At 36.0% G+C, this 22,030-nt stretch overlaps 1 protein-coding gene across 3 annotated transcripts in view; it reads left to right on the forward strand.

Moving 5' to 3' along the window:
- LOC150081980 (GTP-binding protein 8-like) overlaps nt 1–22,030 on the forward strand; it is a 111,912-nt gene that overhangs the window by 51,244 nt on the left and 38,638 nt on the right. For all 3 annotated transcript variants that reach the window (XM_090379877.1, XM_090379878.1, XM_090379876.1), the window contains exon 3: nt 17,256–17,351. In XM_090379877.1, the coding sequence (XP_090236003.1) occupies nt 17,256–17,351 (96 nt within the window). The remainder of the gene's footprint in view (nt 1–17,255; nt 17,352–22,030) is intronic.

Below are 22,030 nucleotides of genomic sequence, written 5' to 3' on the forward strand. Positions count from 1 at the left end.
CCTCCTTGAGTAAATCCCACTTCAACACACTGTGATCACTGCCACCTAGTGGTTCATTGATCTGCAGATTCTTAATGCATGAAGAATCACTACTGATAATCAGATCAAGAGTATTGCTCCCTCTTGTTGCCTCACGAACATGCTGATGTAGAAAACAATCATCCAATAAATCCACAAAAGCTTGGCTAGTGTGTGAGTGACCAACCCACAAATTCCAGTCAATATCTGGGAAATTAAAATCCCCCATTATAAGATTCTCTGATTTACTGGCCCACTCCATTTCCCTGTACAATATCTTATTATACTCATCAGAGTCATTAGGCCTATAGCACACTTCTACTCTCAATTTTGATTTCCCTATGCTTATGTCTTACCAAACTGACTCAACACTGCCCTGTCCATCGATGTCGACTGGCTTCACTTCCTTGGATTTTATGTGTTTCTTAACTAATAGCATAACCCCTCCTCCCCTCCTGTCCTGTCTATCCTTTCTATACACATTGTATTCTCCAAATTCCAGTTCCGCATTCCTTATATCTGTGTGACACCACGTCTCTGATATCCCAACAATATCTGCCTTTGATGTTTTGAGCAAAACCTCAAATTCATCAAATTTATTTACCAAACTCCTAGCATTGGTGTACTCGCAAGTATGCATGCACCTGTTTCTATTCTTAGCTACCCTAACACAACCCATGTGTTTACTTGTACTGCAATGACTCCCAGCAGTCTCTGAAATATCCTGCATCTTGTTTTTCAGGCTTCTGCTCATTTCAATAGAAGCAGTGCAAGAATCACTTCCACCTCTGCCAGTGGCTACTGTTAATCTATTAGTCCTTGTATCCACCCCAACTAGCAGTTTTCCGACCCACCTAACACTGCCTCGACAGCATCAGCAAATATTCTTGAACCATTTCTATTTAAGTGTATCCCATCCCTGTAGAAGCAGTCTCTCCTGTTAACAAGTACAGACCAGCCTGAAAAAAATTCTAACCCTTGAGCCTTGCACAATCTCTCCAGGGCCAAATTGATCGACAAGGCTCTCATCATATACTCCCTCCTATCGTGTCTGGGCAGTATTGCAGACACTTTCAAATTCAACCCTAATTCACGGCTTTTTTTCAACAGTGACCTGTACTTGCTAAGTAATTCCGCCGGTCTCCTACTCTTAATATCATTAGTGCCACCGTGTACAACTATATCACCTTTTGTGCCCTTAAAAGATGATATCCGCTCTACAACGTCATCAACCTTTGCCCCTGGCAGACATACCCTGGTCCTATTCCAACTATCCTTTTTACAAATAATGTTGTTCCCCGTTTCCCTGACAATCGAGTCACCAACAACTTATGTATGATTATGGGCTTAGCCATTTTAATATAAGTACGATCTTTTAACATCACATTTGAAATTGACTTTGCATTTTTTTATTCTGGGATTGGCAGCAATCGCAGCCCATTTGTTGTTTAAACTGGTGAATTTGGGACTTAACCGGTTTTTGAGTGCTAAAATTCATGATTGTAAACAGTTTCATTGTTTGTGTCATACATAAGCAGTACTGCTTATGTATGACACACAATGAAATATTTGTAATACATAAGCAGTATTTTGAAAAAATAACGAACGTAAGTTCCTTCTCATATTTAAAATACTTCTTGTGCATACCTAACAGAATATCATTGATAAAATATTTTATTAATCATATTCCATTTTGTAAAATTTTCAACTTTGATGCATGCTCGTTTCATACCACAGCCAGGTATAAAGATTTAATGCTCCCTCCACCCAGAATTTATTTTTTTTTAAATCTTTTAACCAACTATAGGATATATATACAGTTGTTGTTGTTGTTATTATTTGGTTTTTAGGAGCATTAGCAACTAAGGCCATATTGCTCCAGGGATATGCGGTGGTCATTCCCTGACCTTTCCGCATCCTCTGTATTTGGTGGTCACGGGCTCGAACCCCGGTCTAATCTGGAAGCATGTGCTACGCACTGCTGCCCCTGCCCACCTGGCTACAGAGGCGCTATAGATACAGTTTACACATACAATATACTAATGTCCCTGTATCTTAGTTGCAAATTGAAATCTTGGTGTTAATTAAATAAACTCATTATTGCATTGTTAAAAAGCTGTTATTAATACAGATTAAAATAGAAATCTTACAGATATTGATTTTAAAAACAAAACTGCATGCTGCTTATTTTTAGATAGAAGAATAAAATTATTTTCAAAGAAAATTTTAAATTAATAAATAAAACTCTGTCAGAATATTAACTTTTGAAGCTAGATTTTGCTTATATAGTAGTAATGGCAAATGATGCAAGTAAGCAAGCTTATATAGTATCAGCCAAAAAAAAAAAAAAAAAAAAAGACACTTCACCTCTGTACCCCTCCAAGAAATTGATGGAACAGGTTACTATCTGTTGTGGAAGTGAATGGGTTGAATAAATTCAAACTAAACAAATTCTTGCACATCCTTCCTCAACTTGAATTTATGCCCCCTGGTGTGTAGTCTCAGCAAGTGGAAGAATACCATTAACAATCAACTTAATCAATCCAGTCAAGGCTTTAAACACCTCAATCAGATCTTCTCACAGGTGCCTGATCTGAAGACACTGGAATTTGCAGAACTGAAACTCTTTTTAGGTAAGAGTTCCCTTCAGTTTAACCATCCTTTTATCCAATCTGGTTACCCTTCTCTGCACCCAGTTCCAGCAGATCTACATCCTTAAAGTGACGCCTCCAGACATGTATATAGTACTCAAGATGTAGCCTAACCATGGCCTTATAAAAGGGATAATTCTCTCCTTATTCCTGCTAGGAAAGTTTCTGTATATCATTGACAAAATCTCATGAGCTGTCCTGGCAGCATGTTTTCCCTGCTCAGAGAACTTCATGTCTAATTGAATAATTACCCCAGGTCTTTTTCATTCTCCTCTACTCTGAGTATAGTATCACACAGTTGAAAAGTTACTCTGGTTACTGCTACCCATGTGTAGTACCATGCATTTGTCAGTGTTAAACTTCAACTGCCATTTCTCAGCCCATTGACCCAGTTTTCCTAGACCTTGTAGTAGCTCGTCCTGATGACTGTGATTAACCATCCTGCCAACCTTTGTATCATCTGCAAACCTAGACGTTAAGTCTGTGATATACCTTCATTCAATACCATTGATAAATATTGAAAACATTTATCAATGGAATTGATGGACCCAGCACTGAACCTTGCGGAACTCCACTTATAACATTAGTTCACAAAGAGCAGTGCCCATTGATAACCACTCTCCGTCTTCTTCCACTTAACCATCCTTTTATCCATAAACAGTAACGTGCCCACATTTCTCCAGTTTGTATAACAGAATTTTATGTACAACAGTATGAAAAGCCTTCCTGAGATCTAAGCATATGATGTTAAAATTATTTTTTGCATCCAGTTCCTTGGTCACTGCATCATAGTAACCTTGGTTAGAAAAGACAGTCCTTTGAAAAATCCATGCCGTGATTGCAGTATAATTGCATGCCTGCCAAATGGACTTGCATTACTTCTTTTAACCAGTGATGCCATTATTTTCTTTAGACTAGATGTTAAGTTAACCCATCTGTAATTACTCATGTTGCCTTTTGATCCCCCTTTATGAATTTGGGATATATTTGCACTTCTTCAGTCCATCGAGACCTCCCCTGAATCCAAGGATGCTCTCACCATTATGGCTAAGGGTTTGCTTACCTCCTTTGCTGTTTCCCTTAATATAATTGGATAGATTCCATCTGCCCCAGGTGTCTTTTTTATGTACATCCTCAATAAATTCTCCTCCTCTTTCCTTTCAGTTATCACACGGTTATTTAGCTTCTTGTTAGAGTTTTATAAACTTTTGGCATCCACTATCCTAAAGAATTCCTCATGCATGAACGTAAATGCAAAAATACCTATTCAGTTTGTCTGCAACCTGAGCAGGGTGTCAACAGTTAACTCATGAACATCAAGTGGCCCAATGTGATTCAAACCCTTCCTTCTACTGTTATATAAGCATTGAAGTCTTAGCTGTTCTTATTTGCATTCTTTGCCAGAGACTTCTCATAATCTGCTTTAACTTGCATAAACTCCTTTGTGACTTGATTACAGACTAATTTATATCTACCAGAGACTTCCGTATCACCTGATGATTTATATGCATTCCATGCAATTTTATTCTCTGCCTCATGTCTCAGTAGTTCATTTGATATCCATTTAGGTCTAAGTCTTGAACAGTATTTCTTTGTTGGTATGAAAAGCCTAGTAACATGAAAGTTTTAAAAAATTGGTATGGAAAACTGTTTGAATGGAGATGTCTCCATTCAAACAGTTTGAATGGAGATTTCTCTGTTTGAATGGAGATGAAACCATGGACTTACAGCAGCACATCTTATGAGTCTGCAAAAATCTTTTTCTTCCTGGAGTAGCACATGTTGTGCGATATAAGTAGAAATGAAGAAAGATGATATACACCCATGAGCTGAAACATTATGACTACCTACCTAATAGCATGTTGGACTGCCTTTCACTGTGATAACCACTTGCACCTGGTGTGACATTGACTACATGAAACTACAGGTGTCCTCATTTTTCTTGGACCAGCTGGACAGAAGGGCATCCCAGAGTTCAGCAGTGGAGTGAGGCACTGGTGTGGACTGGCAAATACTGCATCCCACAAATGTTTGATGGGATTGATGCTGAAAAAATTTGGCGGACAGGAGAGCACACAAAATGCTTAGACATGATCCTTGAATTATTCCTGCACAATGCTGGCCTTGTGACATAGGGCATTTGTCTTATTGAGAGTCCAATGCCATCTGGATACACGATCATCAGCCTCAAAAGCTCCAAACTATTTAATTGAAGTTATATTTTACTGGATATATATGTTATTATTATTTCTTATGTACAATGGATTCCAGTACAACAGGCCCATTTACTCTCATTCTGCTTGTTAGTATTTTCTTCAGATAAAGTCAGTTTATGTTCATTTCAGAAGTATGCCTATAATATTTTTAGTCTAGGCAAGAACAGTTTTCCCACTGAGCAAAAAAAAAAAAAAACAGGAAAATTAAAAAAAAATTTTTCTTAATGAGCTGTTCTTATATATCATCAGTTGTTATATATCATAAATTCTTGAAGAGTAAAGCACATTATAGATAAATTATGATTTTTACCAATTTCTAGTCTTCTATTTATGATGTTTAATTACTTTATTTAGGTGCTGATTGTTATTTTTTAAAATGATCTAGTTACATAAGCTTTCTGAATGGATGGGTGCTGAATGGCTGGACTTTTACTGTAATTTCAGTTTTATTTATTTTTATGCTTAGTTACTTTATGACAACCTGGTGTAATGAGATTCTGAATTATGCAGGAGTGAATTAGTAAGTCACAAAGTGAGGAGAAATAAGAAGTACACAGGAAACTGACCTGAACATAGCATTTATTTTTAAAATAATCACCAACATCATTAATATGTTTCCTATCACATCAAATTTTGGAAACCATTGTGAAAGAATGTTGGCTATTGTTGTTACCAGAGATGTACATAATTTTCAACTTCTGCTTCATTTTCTGAATAGTTGCCTCAGGTGTAGTAATATTACTGCTGTTATGCAAAATAAGGCTTCATTATGATGTACAATCATATGCTGTGGGCAGCTATAATCTATAATTTGTTTGGTCCATATTTTTTTTTCAAAGGAAGGACCATGAAATCTTGTGGAAACTTCTTATTTAGTTATACAGGAACTCCTCGACTTATGTAAGGGTTGCGTTCCACGGGACACTACGTAAGTCGGGGAATTTCCTCCATGCTTTTGCAGCACTTGAAACTGCACTCACTGAATTGATTGAATCAAAAAAGAAATGTTCAACGAACATGTAAATAGAATTATTTATTGTATTTATTCAATTTTTTATCTCATGTGCAGGAAAAATTACAAAAGCATGCAATTTAAAAAAAATTTCAAAATTATAAAATTACAAAAAAAAAGAGAGGAGACAGGCATAATGTCATTAAGTTTTACCTCTCGAGCATCATTGCCAGAATTGACATCTTCAGCTGATAAGTACGCCACTGGAGGTTGAGGGCTGTGGAGATTTAGAAGGGGTCGGCCACTCAACCTCACGAAAGAACATATTAATGGATGACTGGTTGCCGTACATATCCTTAATATCTTTATAAATACTCTTGCTATTACAATAAATTGCTTTTGCTTGAATGGTCATTAGACTCAGGGCATTCACTTCTGAATCTGATTTTCCATCCATATTATTAACAGCTGTTCCATCTTTGATATAGCACCTGAATGCTGTTTTGTGATCACTGTTGATCTTAAGTGCGTTGATCCTTTGGCATGTTCTTTTATACGTGCACTGTCCTATATAATAGTATTCACTGTTGAAGCAGCGAGACCTAATTCCCTTGCAATTAGATGACAAACTTTGCCCTGCTTTGTTCTTAATCATTTTCGTCTTCATTTCTAAATCAATTTTGTTTCATTTCCTGGTGCTACCACCACTTGTTCTTTTCGTTGGTCGCTTTCTCTTCATCACTGTAATACGTAAATAGGAATGAAGAGAAGTTTCTGAAAATTTGTTTTTTATATGATTGAAGATTTCAGTGAAAGGGAACACATTTCACCATAATAGTGTAAAAACCCACACAATTGCAGTTATCGCTATTATCGCAAATGCAATAAGATTGTTGGCGCCTTCGTAGCCAGGTGGGAAGGAGCAGCAGTGCGTAGCACATGCTTCTTGATTAGACCGGGATTTGAGCCCATCACCACCAAATACGGAGGATGCGGAAAGGTCAGGGAATGACCACTGCATATTCCCGGAGCAGTATGGCCTAAGTTGCTAATGCTCCTAAAAACCAAAACAACAACAACAGCAATAAGATTGAGTTTACAACCCATTTATAATTAGATGCACTAACAGAAAAGCCCAATAAATTGGAAAGTGCAAATTTTTTTTGGTCATGACCGCCAGAAACATGCTTTTGAAAAATATCACAAAGGCTTTCAAAATTTGTTCTTATAACGGGAACATATGATACCGATGAAAGGGTAGGGCAATTTCCATTATAAATATGGCCTTTTAGAGAGATATGAAAAAAAAACAGAGTTATTGGGTTTGCATTACAATATTTTCGTGATACCTCCATTTATTCCTACGGAATGCAGAATACGTTTCCACAAATTTTTTAAGTTTGCACCGGCTGGCAAAAGCTTAAGTAAAGTCAAATTTCCGTAAGTTGAGTATTACGTAGGTCAGAGTTCCTGTACTTGAAGGATTGGCTTATGCTTCAGGTAAGATGGTGGAAAGCATCATGAGACAGCAGTAAGCAAAGAGAGCTAAGAAGGAGAATAGGGAGTTGTGAATAAAAAAAAAAGAGAATAAATTAAATAGGGCCCTTAAATGGTTGCAGAGGTAGGATAATTGAAAGCTAGGCAGAAATTGGCATATGAGTTTAACAGATACCTCTCAGTGATATTTCATCAGAACCCAGCTTGAATCTCTGGAGAATTTCAAGGAGTCAGATTGCTGAAAAAGAAGTGGTGTAATAATCTCAGAGAAGCGTTTGTTAGAAAAGTCACTTAAAGAAAGGTTAAAGAAGAGCAAGTCTTCAGCCAAGAATGAGTGAGTGTATATTTTGAAGCTCTCCTGGAACTGGAGAAGCACTCGTATTTCCTCAATGCACAAAGGAGATGCTGAAGAGAAGTTGGATAACTATGAGGTAATAAGTTTTGACTTTTGAGGTGGGAAAGAAGAACCCCATCTCAAGAAGAATGGTATCCTCATTAGATCCCAGTTTGGGTTTATGAAGAAGCAGTCATGCCTGACCAATCTAGTTAATTACTACGAGGAAGTAAATTATTGTGAGAACAGTTGTATATAAGAAACAATTCTGAATTATATATTTTGACTTTAGTTAAGTTTTTGATATTTTTCCCATATGAAAGGCTGCTATATAAACAGGACAAATTGAAATTATTGGTAGGATCCTATGAAGAAGTACTGTGGGTTGGCTAGAAGATAGGGGATATAAATGGTCAGTCTTCTGGGTGGACCAATGTAACAGATTGGGTCCTTCAGGGATTGTGTTGTGTCCCCTTCTCTTTCTAATCATTATAACTGATATTGATGTGGATATCCAAGAACAGCTGCTCAAGTTTGCTGATGATTTAAACGTTTGCTACCTGCTTCTATTTGTGAGGGTTCTCAATGTGTGCCTTGGGACACTGAACAAGTAGGCAGTTTTTTTAGTAAATGGATTTCATCTGTGAAGACTCAATACATGGAGTGATGCTGGCATCTGCTGTTTGTAGTGTTCTAACATTAACAGGTGCATTTGAACAAGATTATTGTAAAGCACTTTTTACACAAATTTTATCAGTAGACATGCACTAAGGATGATGTTTTGTTTTTCACAAAATAAAGAATTAAAATTCAACAAGCATAATCTTCAAAAAAAGTTTACTTTTTCTTCTTGTGGAAAATGCTGAACTAGATAAAATAATTTCAACACAAGCAAAGAATATATTAAACTGTGAACCAAGTATATAGCTCTTACAGCACTCTCTAGACAGTGAAATTTATGCTAAGCAAAATCCAGCTGTAATGCAATAGCCCATGGGTTATTCAGTGTGCCAATATCGCTCAGTTGTTCATTTCACCTGCTTTTTCTTTTACAGGGTTGAATGGGTTGAGCATGCTGAATTCTGATGGGATTCTTCCATTTGTTCAGATTACGAACCTAAGGGGGCATAAATTGAAATTGAGGAACGATAGATGTAGAATAGATGTGCAGAAATTTGCCTTTAGCCAGCGGGTGGTTAATTGCTGGAACAAACTTCCATCTGTCGTTGTGGAAGTTGATAGGTTAAATAAATTTAAGGAGGAACTGGACAAATATTTAGAGGGGATTGTTTTGTAATTTATTTTTATTTTTTTATTTTTTGGCTGATGCTGCATAAGCTCATACGCTTGCTTTCTTGCATCTCATGCCGCTACTACTACAGCACTCATGACCGCAATTGAACACGGATGTTTATTTGCATTACATGAAAATTGCAGTTCATTTTGATGCAAGTTTGTGTTCCTGCAGCAAATGTGTTAAAGGTGAAAAGAGTGCTTAATTCAAGCCAGGTGATCTTGTTTCAAAAAGATTCAAGTCAGTTGCATGTATGGTCTGAAAAATGCCAACCAAAGTTCTTTGCATTTGGGAAACAGAAATCCTGGAGTTCCTTATAAGCTAGGGAGGAATTGAGGGCAAAACTGAAGGTAGTTCAGATTGAAAACAAAATAGATTATGATTTAGTCAGAGATGAAATTTTCCATGCAATATAAACAGGTGGTTAGGAAGATGCTTGTCTTGTTCATGATTTATTGGACCTTTGCTATTAGGAAGAAAGACATTATTATACTTCTGTACAAGACTGGTTAGACCACTTTTGAAACATAATCAGATGTACAGACTGTATTCATAAAAAAAAAAAAAAAAAAATGACAAGCATTGTAGAGAAAGAGTGCTTCTAGAGAGGGGTTAAAAGGAGGGTACCCAGATTAGTTAGTGATGAGTGAAAATTGATGCACATATAAAAAAAAAAAAAAAAATGGCCTAAAAGGTGTGGACTGAAAGCTCAACAGCTAGCCATTTAAGGAGAGATCCGATAAGAACAAAAAAGAGGTGTGTGTGTGTGGTGCTGATAGAGTTTAGTTAGAGGAATGCAGAAAGTGTGTTCTCCCTATAAAATTTAATAAGCTAATATAAAACAATATAATTAATCGGGTGACCTGACAGGTGATCCTTGTAAATAAAGAATAATTTTCTCGCATTAATTGTTAATTGATGATTAAAAATCTGAAATCTTTTCTTGCTTCCTTCCTTCATTCCTAAATATAGTCAAACTTTTACTGCAATAGTTTCTGAAGTAATTTTTTTACAGTTTGTACAGAAATTGCCTGAGAATCTCTCAGGTGATGTGGCAACATCTTTGCAATTACAGTCAGTCCTCGTATAGCACGATAGCTGTGTTCCTAGAAACCCTTGTGCAATGCAAAATCGTGCAATACAAATTATAGGCCCTATGGGAAAAAATAGGGTTAGGTGCCAACCACCCAAGATTGAACACACATTTGTAACCAAAACATTACCAAAAACAATAAATAATCATAATAAAATACGTAATAAAATATTGCTAATGCTTTTGCTTCTATTGTAAGCAGACTTGTTCTTTGTTTGATTTTCTATCCAAACAGATGACAGTGGTTCCATCTCTTCCAATTCTTTGTGTTTTGATCTAACGGATTTTATTACACTTTGAGTTGTTCCTGCCATGAAAGTTGTTTTTATTTTCTCTGCATACTTTCTAATTCTCAGTGTTGCCTCATTTAGGCCTGTAGTACGTGCAATATCACATGGTCTTTCATTTCGCTCAGAGTGTTTCACAATTTCATATTTTTTCTCTATCGACAGAGGCGGACTGGCCATAAGCCTTACTGGGGAAATCCCGGTGGGCCGGAGGCCAGTGTGATTTTGGCCATAAATGCTAGTATGAGGCCACTACAAATTTTCCTTGGTAAGAATTTTTGACCCAGTCTGCCTCTGTCTATCGATATTGCTTTTTTTTTTTCTCTCTGAATCTGTAGTGTCTTCACCAGGATGCTTATTTTTCACAACTTTTAAGTATTTTATTTATTTTTAGGGAATAAAGCACAGTTACAAAATGAGGAGGCACGCTTGATACACATAAACAAAGTTGCGCATGTGTAGCAACTGAATAAACAGTAAAGTCAGAGACACACTATTGACATCTTACTAGCTCACATTTTACTAAAACACATTTCTGGGGGTTACTACCATAAAACAATAAAAACAATTTCTAGTTGCATTCCTGCTAGTGGAATCTGTTATAAACGGTAGTAAACTCGATCTAATTGCATTTGCGATAATACCGATAGCTGGAATTGTGTGGGTTTTTACATTATGTCGAAATGTGTTTCCCCTTCACTCATATAAAAAACAAATACAATTTCAGAATCTTCTCTTCATTCCTTACATTCAGTTACATTCAGTTGGGGTGATTCTGCATTCAACTGCCATTTCTTGTAAACACAGGCAAATTGTGCGTAAGCGAATTCGGTTCTTGTTATACACGATATCGTTCCCCTATTTATAAATAGTGTATGATTGAATTCATGTAGTGTTCAGGCGAATCGTGCATAAGCGAATTCGGTTCGTGTTATACACGATATCGTTCCCATATTTATAAATCATGTATGCTCGAATTCGTGTAGTGTAAACACGTGTTTTATGAGGACTGACTGTATTTTGCTTTTGCTTGTAGTGTTGGTACCAAACAAGTGTCAACAAAAATAAACTGTGTTTGTTTAAAGTTTCAGGTTACCTGTTTCCATCTTCCACTTGTTCATTAAATATCCACCATCTTACTCTAGTTGTTTTTGAAAGATTTATTAGTGTTTTCACAGAGTAAAGACAGTAACATGAAATCTGATGTACTCTCCTGTCTACTGTGCTGTGGAAGAAAGATACAGGCAACACCCGTATAACACGCAACACGGTTTTGCTCTAACACGATTGATAAATTGTGGCAATCCTCGCACAACATGGTACTTGTATAACAAGGTTTCTCTCTAACATGGTTCAAGAATTTTGGGAAATCTCGCATAACATGGTATTTTTGAGCTTTTGTGCTGGGAAAACCCAGCTATCATGTTAGATGTAATTTGAAACATTTGCATTCCTTTTTGTGAATCTCTGCTGTTGACTCGCTAGTTGTTATTGCACTCGTGGTATTTTCTATAGCACATTTCTGGTGGTCACTACCATAAGATAATAGAAACAATTCAATTTCCGGTTTATTGGGCTTTTCTGTTAGTGTAATCAATTATAAACAGGTAAGAAACTCTATTTTCTTGCATTTGTGATAGTAACGATAGCTGGAATTCTGTGGGTTTCATGTTATTAGTGTGAAATGTGTTTCCCCTTCCATGAAATATTCGATCATATAAAAAACATAAATAAATTTTCAGAAACTCGTTACTCCGTATCTCACTCGTGCATATCGTGTTTGTTGCTACTTATGCGTGCTGTTCTTTGTTTTAATTGCTTATTATTTTTAATGTTTTAAATTTCACAACAACAAAAAAAGTCAGTGAACAGAAATATCAATTAGTACATACATATTGCAGTATGTATTAATTAAGCTATGTATGTAAGTGTAAATTTATTTTGATAACTGGAAAATATTCTTCTGATTTTCACGTATCATTTAAAGTCTGGGTCCACCATATTTTGTTATTGGAAGATTCCTGGGTTAGGTTCTGTGCTATTGAACTTGTGCTTGTTTGAGACGATAAAAAATTGTGACTTCGAAGAGGGCAGTTCATGACTTAAAGAGAGCAGAAAGCACGAAATCTAGATGCTGCAGAAGAGATTGTGCTTAGCAGTGCGGAGGATGCGGAAAGGTCAGGGAATGACCACCGCATATCCCCAGAGCAATATGGTCTTAGTTGCTAATGTTCCTAAACACCAAATAACAAACAAACAAACAGCTTAGCAGTGACGAAGAGGAATAAAATTAAACGAATGTACATTATCTTACATATAAGTATCACAGTTTGTAAGGTAAGACGTTTGTTCAGTTATTACTATTTAAGTTACTACTATTCTAAAAATAAAGTTAAAATATTAAGTTATTGCTAAATTAAGTTTCCCATAGTTATAAAAACAAAAATGGTGTATTTTTGTTAGCTTTTTGAACTTAATTCCCCTTTTTATACTGGTTCTTAGTCCTGTTTAACACGGTTTCGCATTGCACGAGATTTTGTAGGAACCAAACTACCTTGTTATATGACGGTTATCTGTACATAGTTTCAGATTTTGTGCACTGTGAATCATGCCAAATTTGAAATAAATTTTGAAATAAATCTGAAAATGGAAGTAATAATATTGAATATGTGTAATATGTTTTTTATTAAGTTTTAATATTTATATACATAATAAGAAACTGTACGTTAAGATTTTGCACACTTAACAGTCTTTTAATTAGGAAAATGGAGAAAACTAATAGATTGATGTTTTAGCATTAGTAGAGGCATAGGATGCAAGAAAGCAAGATTATATAGCATCAGCCAAAAAATAAATAAATAAATAAAAAACCTTCCCATTTCACCCATCCATTCACTCCAAATGCTTGTCTAGTTCTGCTTTGAACTTAAGTTTTTGACTTCCACTACAGCAGATGGAAGTCTGTTCCAGCGATTAACTACCCGCTAGCTAAAGACAAATTTCCACACATATATTCCACAATTGTCTTTCCTCAGTTTGAATTTATGTCCTCTCAGGTGAGTAATCTGGGAAGAAGAAGAATCCCATCAGCATTAAGCTTGATCAAACCATTAGCATTAGTTGAGGTATATGGTGCAAGAAAGCAAGCTTATATAGCATCAGCCAAAAAAAAAAAAAAAAAAAAAAGGGGGAAAAAAAAAAAAAAACCCTTCCCATTTCACCCATCCATTCACTCCAAATGCTTGTCTAGTTCTGCTTTGAACTTATTTAAGTTCAAATAAGTTTAAAGCAGAACTATAACACATGGAAGTCTGTTCCAGCAATTAACTACCCGCTGGCTAAAGACAAATTTCCACACATCTATTCCACAATTGTCTTTCCTCAGTTTGAATTTATGTCCTCTCAGGTGAATAATCTGAGCAAGAGGAAGAATCCCATCAGCATTAAACTTGATCAAACCATTAGCATTAGTTGAGGCATATGGTGCAAGAAAGCAAGCTTATATAGCATCAGCCAAAAAAAAAAAAAAAAAACACTTCCCATTTCACCCATCCAGTCACTCCAAATGTTTGTTTAGTTCAGCCGTAAATTTATTTAAGCTGTCAACTTCAATAACAACACTGAAGTCTGTTCCGCCAATTAACTACCCCCTGGCTAAAGGCAAACTTCCACACATCTATTCTACAACTGTCTTTCCTCAATTTGAATTTATGTCCCCGCAGGTTCTTAATCTGAGCAAGTGAAGTATTCCATCAGCATTGAACCTGCTCAAACCATTCAAAGCCTTATACACCTCAGTCAGATCACCTCGCAGGTGCCTAGTCTCCAGGCATTGCAATTTGCAGAACTTAGTAAGAGCAACCCTTTTTTCATTACCAATCTCGTTGCCCTTCTCTGTACTCATTCCAGCAGTTCTACATCCTTCCTAAAATGAGACTTCCAGACCTGTATTCAGTACTCAAGATGTGGCCTGACCCGTGCCTTATACAAAGGGACCATCACCTCCTTATCCCTGCTAGCAATTTCTGTATATCATTGACAAGATACCATCAGCTACTCTTGCAGCCTGTCTGCACTGCTCATTTCTCTTATTTATTTTCTATTTATTATTATTTTTTTATCTTTCTTATAAATCAACTGAAACACACTCAGTCATAACTGGAATAGTGATATTCAGACCTTCCTTTTTTCCCCTATGTCTTAAGGAATTCATTGGCTATTTTGTCAATAGAAAGTGAATTAGTACAAAATATGGGTATGTCATGTGCAGTTAAGAAATTTGCCAATATAAAATCAAGAAAAAAATATTTTTACAGTGGTATTTATCCTATACCCACTTTTCTACTACTATACCAACTGCAATGGTAGAAGCACTTAAATTAGAATTTCCCCAGGATGCATATTACCTCAATGTGATAATGCTTTGCAAAAACAAAATTCTTTCCCTTTAACCTTCATAATATAAATCAAAAATCAGTATGCTATGATTTTGTAGGAACCAAATTTTATATCTGCTGCTTGTCAGAGATTCCTTAACTTTAAAATTCTTAGTATCATCACTAATAATCTGGTCAAGAATACCACTTTCTTAATACATAAAATTCTTAGTATCATCACTATGCAACAGCTCTACATTCTTCTTAAAATGAGGCCTCCAGACCTGTATACAGTACTCAAGGTGTGGCCTGACCACTGCCTTATACAAGGGGATAATCACCTCCTTATCTCTGCTAGAAAAAATCCTGTATGTCATTGACAAGACACCATGAGCTACTCTTGCAGACCATCTGCACTGCTCAGAAAACTTCATATCTGCCTGCACAATTACCCCCAGGTCCTTTCCACTCTCTACCACTGTCAGTGTAGTACCACACAGCTGATATGTTACTCTGGGGTTACTGCTTCCCATATGCAGTATTTTACATTCGTCAATGTTAAAGTTCAGTTGCCACCTCTTAGCCCATCTGCTCAACTTTTCTAGATCCTGTTGCAGCAGCATACTGTCATTATAGATCTGAGGAACACTTATATACACATAAATATAATCAAACATTTATGTGCATATAAGGGTTCCTCAGATCTATCTGAAAAAAAAAAAAAAAAAACCCTGGTTGCCATGCCTCCCTTAAAATGATACCTGGATATGCCACTGTTAGTAGTAACCCCAGATTAACGTACCAACTGTGTGGTACTATACTCAGGGTGTGGAAAACAAAAAAGACCCGAGGGTAATTCTTCTGTCAGATATGAAGTTCTCTGAGCAGCTAGATTGGTGAGTGGAACAAAGGATGCTCGTACCAAGAAGAGGGCGCCTCCGTAGCCAGGTGGGAAGGAGCAGCAGTGCGTAGCACACGCTTCTTGATTAGACCGGGGTTCGAGCCCGTCACCACCAAATACGGAGGATGCAGAAAGGTCAGGGAATGACCACCGCATATCCCGGAGCAATATGGTCTTAGTTGCTAATGCTCCTAAAAACCAAACAACAACAACTTACCAAGAAAGGCTTCGGTTCTGCAAATTGTAGTGTCTGGAGATGAGGCACTTTTGAGATGATCTGATTGCGGTGTTTAAGGCTTTGAATTGGATTGAGCAAGCTCAGTGCTGATGGGATTCTTCCTCTTGCTCAGACCACACATTAAGGGCCACAAATTCAAATTAAGTAAGGGCAGTTGCAAAATAGATGTCCAGAAGTTTGCCCTTAGCCAGTGGGTGGGTGATTGCTGGAACAAGAGCTTCCATCTGCTGTTGTGGAGGCTTAAATAAATTCAAGGCAGAACTATACGAACTATTGGAGCGAAGGAATAGATGAAATGGGAGGTTTTTTTTTGGTTTTTTTTTTTGGCTGATGCTGTATAAGCTTATTTTCTTGCATGATTTTCTGCTACTAATGCTAATGTTAAGAATTATTTCTTTAATATCATGGAGAATGAATATAATGCTGTATACAAGTATAAATGAAAGCAAACTAACAGCAAGGATTGTTTCTGCATTGATTTCCCTCTGAAATTTTTATATCTTCAAATGCTTAGAGACTGTTATACCACCAATTTTGCAAGTGGATTCCTCTTCACTGTTTCCTCCTAGTTCAAGTGCAGTCATTTGTAAAGATTGTTGCAAGGCACCTGTTCAGCTTATTTTCTAATGCACCTCTGTGATTCCAGTGTTGCCATCTGATACTAATTCATTTTTCACTGAATTTTTTAAATATTATTAATATTAAAATGTTAGCTAGAATGGTACAGTATTAGTTTTTATTATTTTGTAACATAAGTTAAGTGCAATCACACATGGAAGTTTTCTTATATCACCCTTCACCTGCTTATGATACTACTGAATGACACTTTTTTTTACATATAGTTAATAAATGATCACCTTAAAAATCAATTATTGTAACTGTTCTTGGTAATAATTACACTGTTGCACTGTGAGAATACTAATGGAAAAAGTACAATTCAATAAATGAATGAAAAAGAAATGCTGTTATTTTTTAGCACAGCACATGAGTTAATCATAGTTACACAATCAGCCAAGCCCTTACATAAAGTATACCAAAATGTGAGATATTTTATTTAATTTTTTATGGTTAACTTTCTTCATTTCTTTCTTAGTGATGTATATCAAAAGTAAAAACATTACTTAAGTAATAATAAAAAAAATATTTGAGGAATAAAACTTTAGGAATAATAAAATTGACATGATACTCTGATAAATATTTTAATTTTAGGGGATAGTGCCTCACCAGATGAGTGGGGAGACATGCCTGTTCAAGGGTTAATGCTTGTAGTAATACATGATAAATATTGGTATATTGTGATATGTTAGAGTGGATGCACTTTCTGTACTCTGTCACTTAATTTTTTCTTTATTTATTAATTAAAGTCTACTGATTCATTTTTATTTTTCATTAAAATAGGTAGCTTTTATGGGAAGAAGTAATGTTGGAAAGTCATCTTTACTTAGAGCTATATTTATTAATGAACCCAACCTTATTCGAACTTCAAAAAAACCAGTATGTATATATAATTATATCGAATTTTTTTTTCTATATATTGTGTATATTGTATTCAAACTTTTAATTATTAGTACATCAGCATTTTTTATTTAGCAGAACTGGAAATAAATGCATATAGTTCTTAAGAACAACTATTTTTTGTTTCACTTATATTTATTAGTTAATAGTGTTTTCCCTAACCAGGGTTCTGCGGAACATTGTCAGGCGTTAGTTTGTAGCAGCAAATGATGCAAGAAAACAAGCTTATACAGCTCAGCCCAAAAAAAAAAAAAAAAAAAGAAAGAAAGAAAGAAAGAAAAGAAGACTCCTCAGATGAACGTTTATTCCAGCAATCAGCCACCCATTGGCTAAAGGCAAACTTCCGCACATCTATTCTGCAACCATCCTCAATTTGAATTTGTGTCCCCTCATGTGTGTAGTCCGAGCAAGAGGAAGAATCCCATCAGCATTGAGCTTGCTCAATCCATTCAAAGCTTTAAACACCTCAATCAGAACATTGGTGCAGTCAACAGACACTGCAATTTGCAGAACTGAAGCCTTTCTTGGTAAGAGCAATGAGATTGGTCCAAGATTCTCTGAGATTGGTGAGTGACTGCACTTGTTCCAGCAGCTCTACATCTTTCTTAAATGAGACTGCCACACCTTTCTGCAGTACTCAAATTGTGGGACCAACAATTGCCTTAAACAATGGAATCATCACATCCTTATTCCTACTAGCAAAATTCCTATATAACATTATCAAAACCCTTTGAGTTGCCCTGACAGCCTGTCTGCATTGTCTGGAGAACTTTATATCTGACTGTACAATTACTCCCAGGTCTTCTTTATTTTCCACTACCCTAAGTGTAGTACCACACAGTTCTTACATTACTCTCGGGTTACTGCTATTCATATGCGTGGCGTCTCCGTAGCCAGGTGGGAAGGAGCAGCAGTGCATAGCACACGCTTCTTGATTAGACCGGGGTTCGAGCCCGTCACCACCAAATACGGAGGATGCGGAAAGGTCAGGGAATGACCACCGCATATTCCCAGAGCAATATGGCCTTAGTTGCTAATGCTCCTAAAAACCAAATAACGAACGAATTCATATGCGTACTTTGCATTTCTCAATGTAAAACTTCAAATGCCATTTCTCAGCCCATTGCCTAACTTTTATAGATCCTATTGCAGTAGTGTACTGTAATTACTGTCTTTACCAACCCTTGACAACCTTTGTATCATCTGCAAACTAGGACATTAAAACTGATATATCTTCATCAATATCATTGATAAATATAAACACAAAATAATGGTCCCAACACCGAACCCTGGGTGACTCCACTAATAATATTAGTCCATGAAGAGGAGTGTTCATTGATTACCACTCTCTGCCTTCTCCCACTCAACCAGCCCTTTATCCAAAGCAGCAACTTGCCCTTAATGCCATATTGCTGCAATTTGTACAGCAGCCTTTTATGTGCAACAGTATCAAAGTTTTCCTGAAATCCAAGTACAGCAGACTCTTGATTTACTAGAATCAGATTAACTGGGACACTTCATGACTCCAAATTAAAAAAAAAAAAAAAAAATCAACCAAAAATCATAAAATTCAAGTAATAACTAGAATGGGTATAAATAGACTTTTTGCAAGTCGAATATAAGTGAAAAGAAGCAGCGTTAGAAGTCGTCATTGGGAGATTAATGTGCCTATTATCTTGCAACCCCTCTGTCTTTACACCTGCTGCTCAAAAAAAAGAAAAGAAAAAAAGAGACCAAATGTTTAGTTTGTTTAGTGCGTCGTGTCAATTGTTGTGTTCCGTTGCACTGTAAAAAGACAAATTTTATTTCGTTATTAATGTCAGAGATGTAAATTTTTTTTTTGTAAATATATATTTTTTTGTTTAGAAATTGCAAAAATGATGGGTAAATGCAAGAGTTGCGCTCTTTTGCGCAACAGGAATATGGTTAAACAAAGACTTGAAATCATTCAAAATGGTGCATCCATTAAATCTTTAATGAGCCATTATAATGTTGGTGTCCAAAACCATACGCAACATCTTAAAAAATTAAAGGGAAGCTATTAGATTTAAAATCGACATCGCAAAAAATAAAGGGAAGCATTGTATTGGACACGTGAGTGGTACGTTGTAAGTTTTTTGAATTTTTTTCTATCGCCATATTTTTTACATAGGTTGCCAAACATTTTTCGATACAGTAAGTCCCCGACTTATGCAACTATGGGTTTAAGTAAATTTTTTTTCACTCGATTTTTTTTTTTTAGAATTGTAAAATTTAAAACGAAAAAAATAATAATAATAAGCAATCAATAACGACAATCACGGCACACACAAATTGCACAAGTGAGATATGGAGTAACATTCAAAAAAATTGAAAAGGAGAGAAGAGAAGATTCTTACAATTTATTAATGGTCTTTTTTTTATAGGACAAGATTTCAGTGAAGGGGTCACACACTTCACCATAATAACGTAAAAACCACCCACAGAATCCCAGCTATCGGTATTTTCGCAAATGCAATTAGATCGAGCTTACTACCCATTTATAATTAGATGCACAAACAGAAAAGCCCAATAACACGGAAAGTGCAAATTGTTTTTATTGTTTTATGGTAGTGACCACCAGAAATGTGCTTTAGTAAAATGTGAGCTCGTGCGGGGTGATACAGTAATGCTGTAGTGAGTTTTCGCCTTAACCCTGTGAAGTTCTTTACAGAAAATTTCATTTTGACAGTTATCATGGTGCTGACTAAGAGAATAATTACAGCGGTACTAGTAAATCTACCAAGAAAAGGAAAGCGATTGATTTGGATCAGAAAATTAAACTAATAGGACTGTACGGAAATGGTCAAAGATTAACAAGTATTGTGCTGAATTCAGATTTGTCAATAATATATAGTAGCAATATGTTATTAGTCATTCCTGAGTTACTTAAACTCGACGAAGTAAGAAGTTGCGTCTTATGTTACTATTACGTATGTCGAGGACCTCTGTATTTTTGGATTATCCGGGATTTGTTTTTTACCATCTATCCCGAAAAATCGAGAGTCTACTGTATACGATATCAGAATTATTATTTGCATCCAGTTCCTTTGTGACCACATTGTAGTATCCAATCAAATTGGTCAGGCAAGATTCCCCCATAACAAACCCATGCTGTGTCTGATCTATAACTGCAGCCTTGTCTAGATTATCTTGTATTACTTCTTTTATAAGTGACTCCATTATTTTTTCTGGAACAGAAGTTAAAAACAGGTCTGTAATTACTCGTTTCACCCTCTGATCCTCTTATGTGAATTGGGGATACATTCATGCCTATCCAGTCTGCAGGGACCTCACTTGAATCCAAGGATGCTCTCATAATTATGGCTAAGGGTTTGCTTACTTCCTTTGCTGCTTTCCTTAATATAATTGGAGTGATCCTATTCAACCCAGGTACCTTCCTTAAATTTAACTTTCCTCTCAGTTATTACAATATCATTTAGCTCGCTGTTAGAGTTTCATAAACTTCTGGCATACTTTTTCTAAAGAATTCCTCATGTGCAAATGTAGGATGTAAAATACTCATTCAGTTTGTCAGAAATCTGAGCAGGATTTTCAACGTTCTTAGATATAAAGTGAACCAATTTGATTCATTCCTTTCTTTCTCGTGTGTACTTAAGTAAAGAAGTCTTTGCATCCTATGCCAAAAATTTCTCCTAGTCTGCTTTTACTTGCCATCCTTTGTGATTGATAACAGACTAGTTTATATCTACCATAGGCTTCTGTGCCACCTGATAATTTGTATGCATCCTATGCATTTTTCTTCTATGCCACAAATTTCATCAGTTCATTTGGCATCCATTTAGGTCTATACCTTGAAGAGTATTTATTAGTTGGTATGAAAAACCTAGTAGTTTCTATGATTAATTCCTTGAATGCTTCCCATTTAAAATTTGCTGATGGTAACATCATCAGTTCGTCCCACCGTATAGAATTTAAAAACTGCCTGAAACCACTATAGTTACTTTTATGAAAGCAAAAACCCTTCCCTTTATCCTTGATAGTAGTTATATCCGAAATTAATACCCTGATCACTGTCGCATATAAGGGATGCAGAATATGATTGGTGGTTCTTAATGCATGAATAATCACTGCTGATAATGAGATCAAGAGTATCATTCTCTCTTGTTGTCTCTCTCTAATGTGCTTCTGTAAAAGCAGTCATAAAATAAATCCACAAAACTTTTGCTTGTCTGTGAGTGACCATCCACAAGTTCCAGTCAATATCTGGAAAGTTAAAATACCCCATTATAAGACATTCTGATTTACTGGTCCACTCTCTTTTTCTGTACAGTTGTTTGTTATGCTCACCAGAGTCATTAGGCTTCCTACACAACACACTTCTGTTCTCATAGTTATGTTACACCAAACTGACTCAAATTACACTCCTCACGCATGTCAGCTGTATGCACTGCCTTAGATTTTATGTACTTCTTAACTAAGAGCACGACCCCTCCCCTCCTATCTTGTCTGTCCTTTCTGTGTACATTGTACTTTCCATATTCATATTCTGCATCCCTTATATCTGAGTGACATTTTGTCTCTGTTATCCCAACATTTTGTGCATTTCATTCCTTGACCAGCACTTCAAATTAATCAAATTTTGTATGCTCTTAGCATTGGTGTACATGAAAGTATAC

Source organism: Mastigoproctus giganteus, chromosome 8 (genome assembly GCF_048544385.1).
Source record: "Mastigoproctus giganteus isolate SK-2022 chromosome 8, ASM4854438v1, whole genome shotgun sequence".
In the NCBI taxonomy this organism is placed as follows: Eukaryota; Metazoa; Arthropoda; class Arachnida; order Uropygi; family Thelyphonidae; genus Mastigoproctus; species Mastigoproctus giganteus.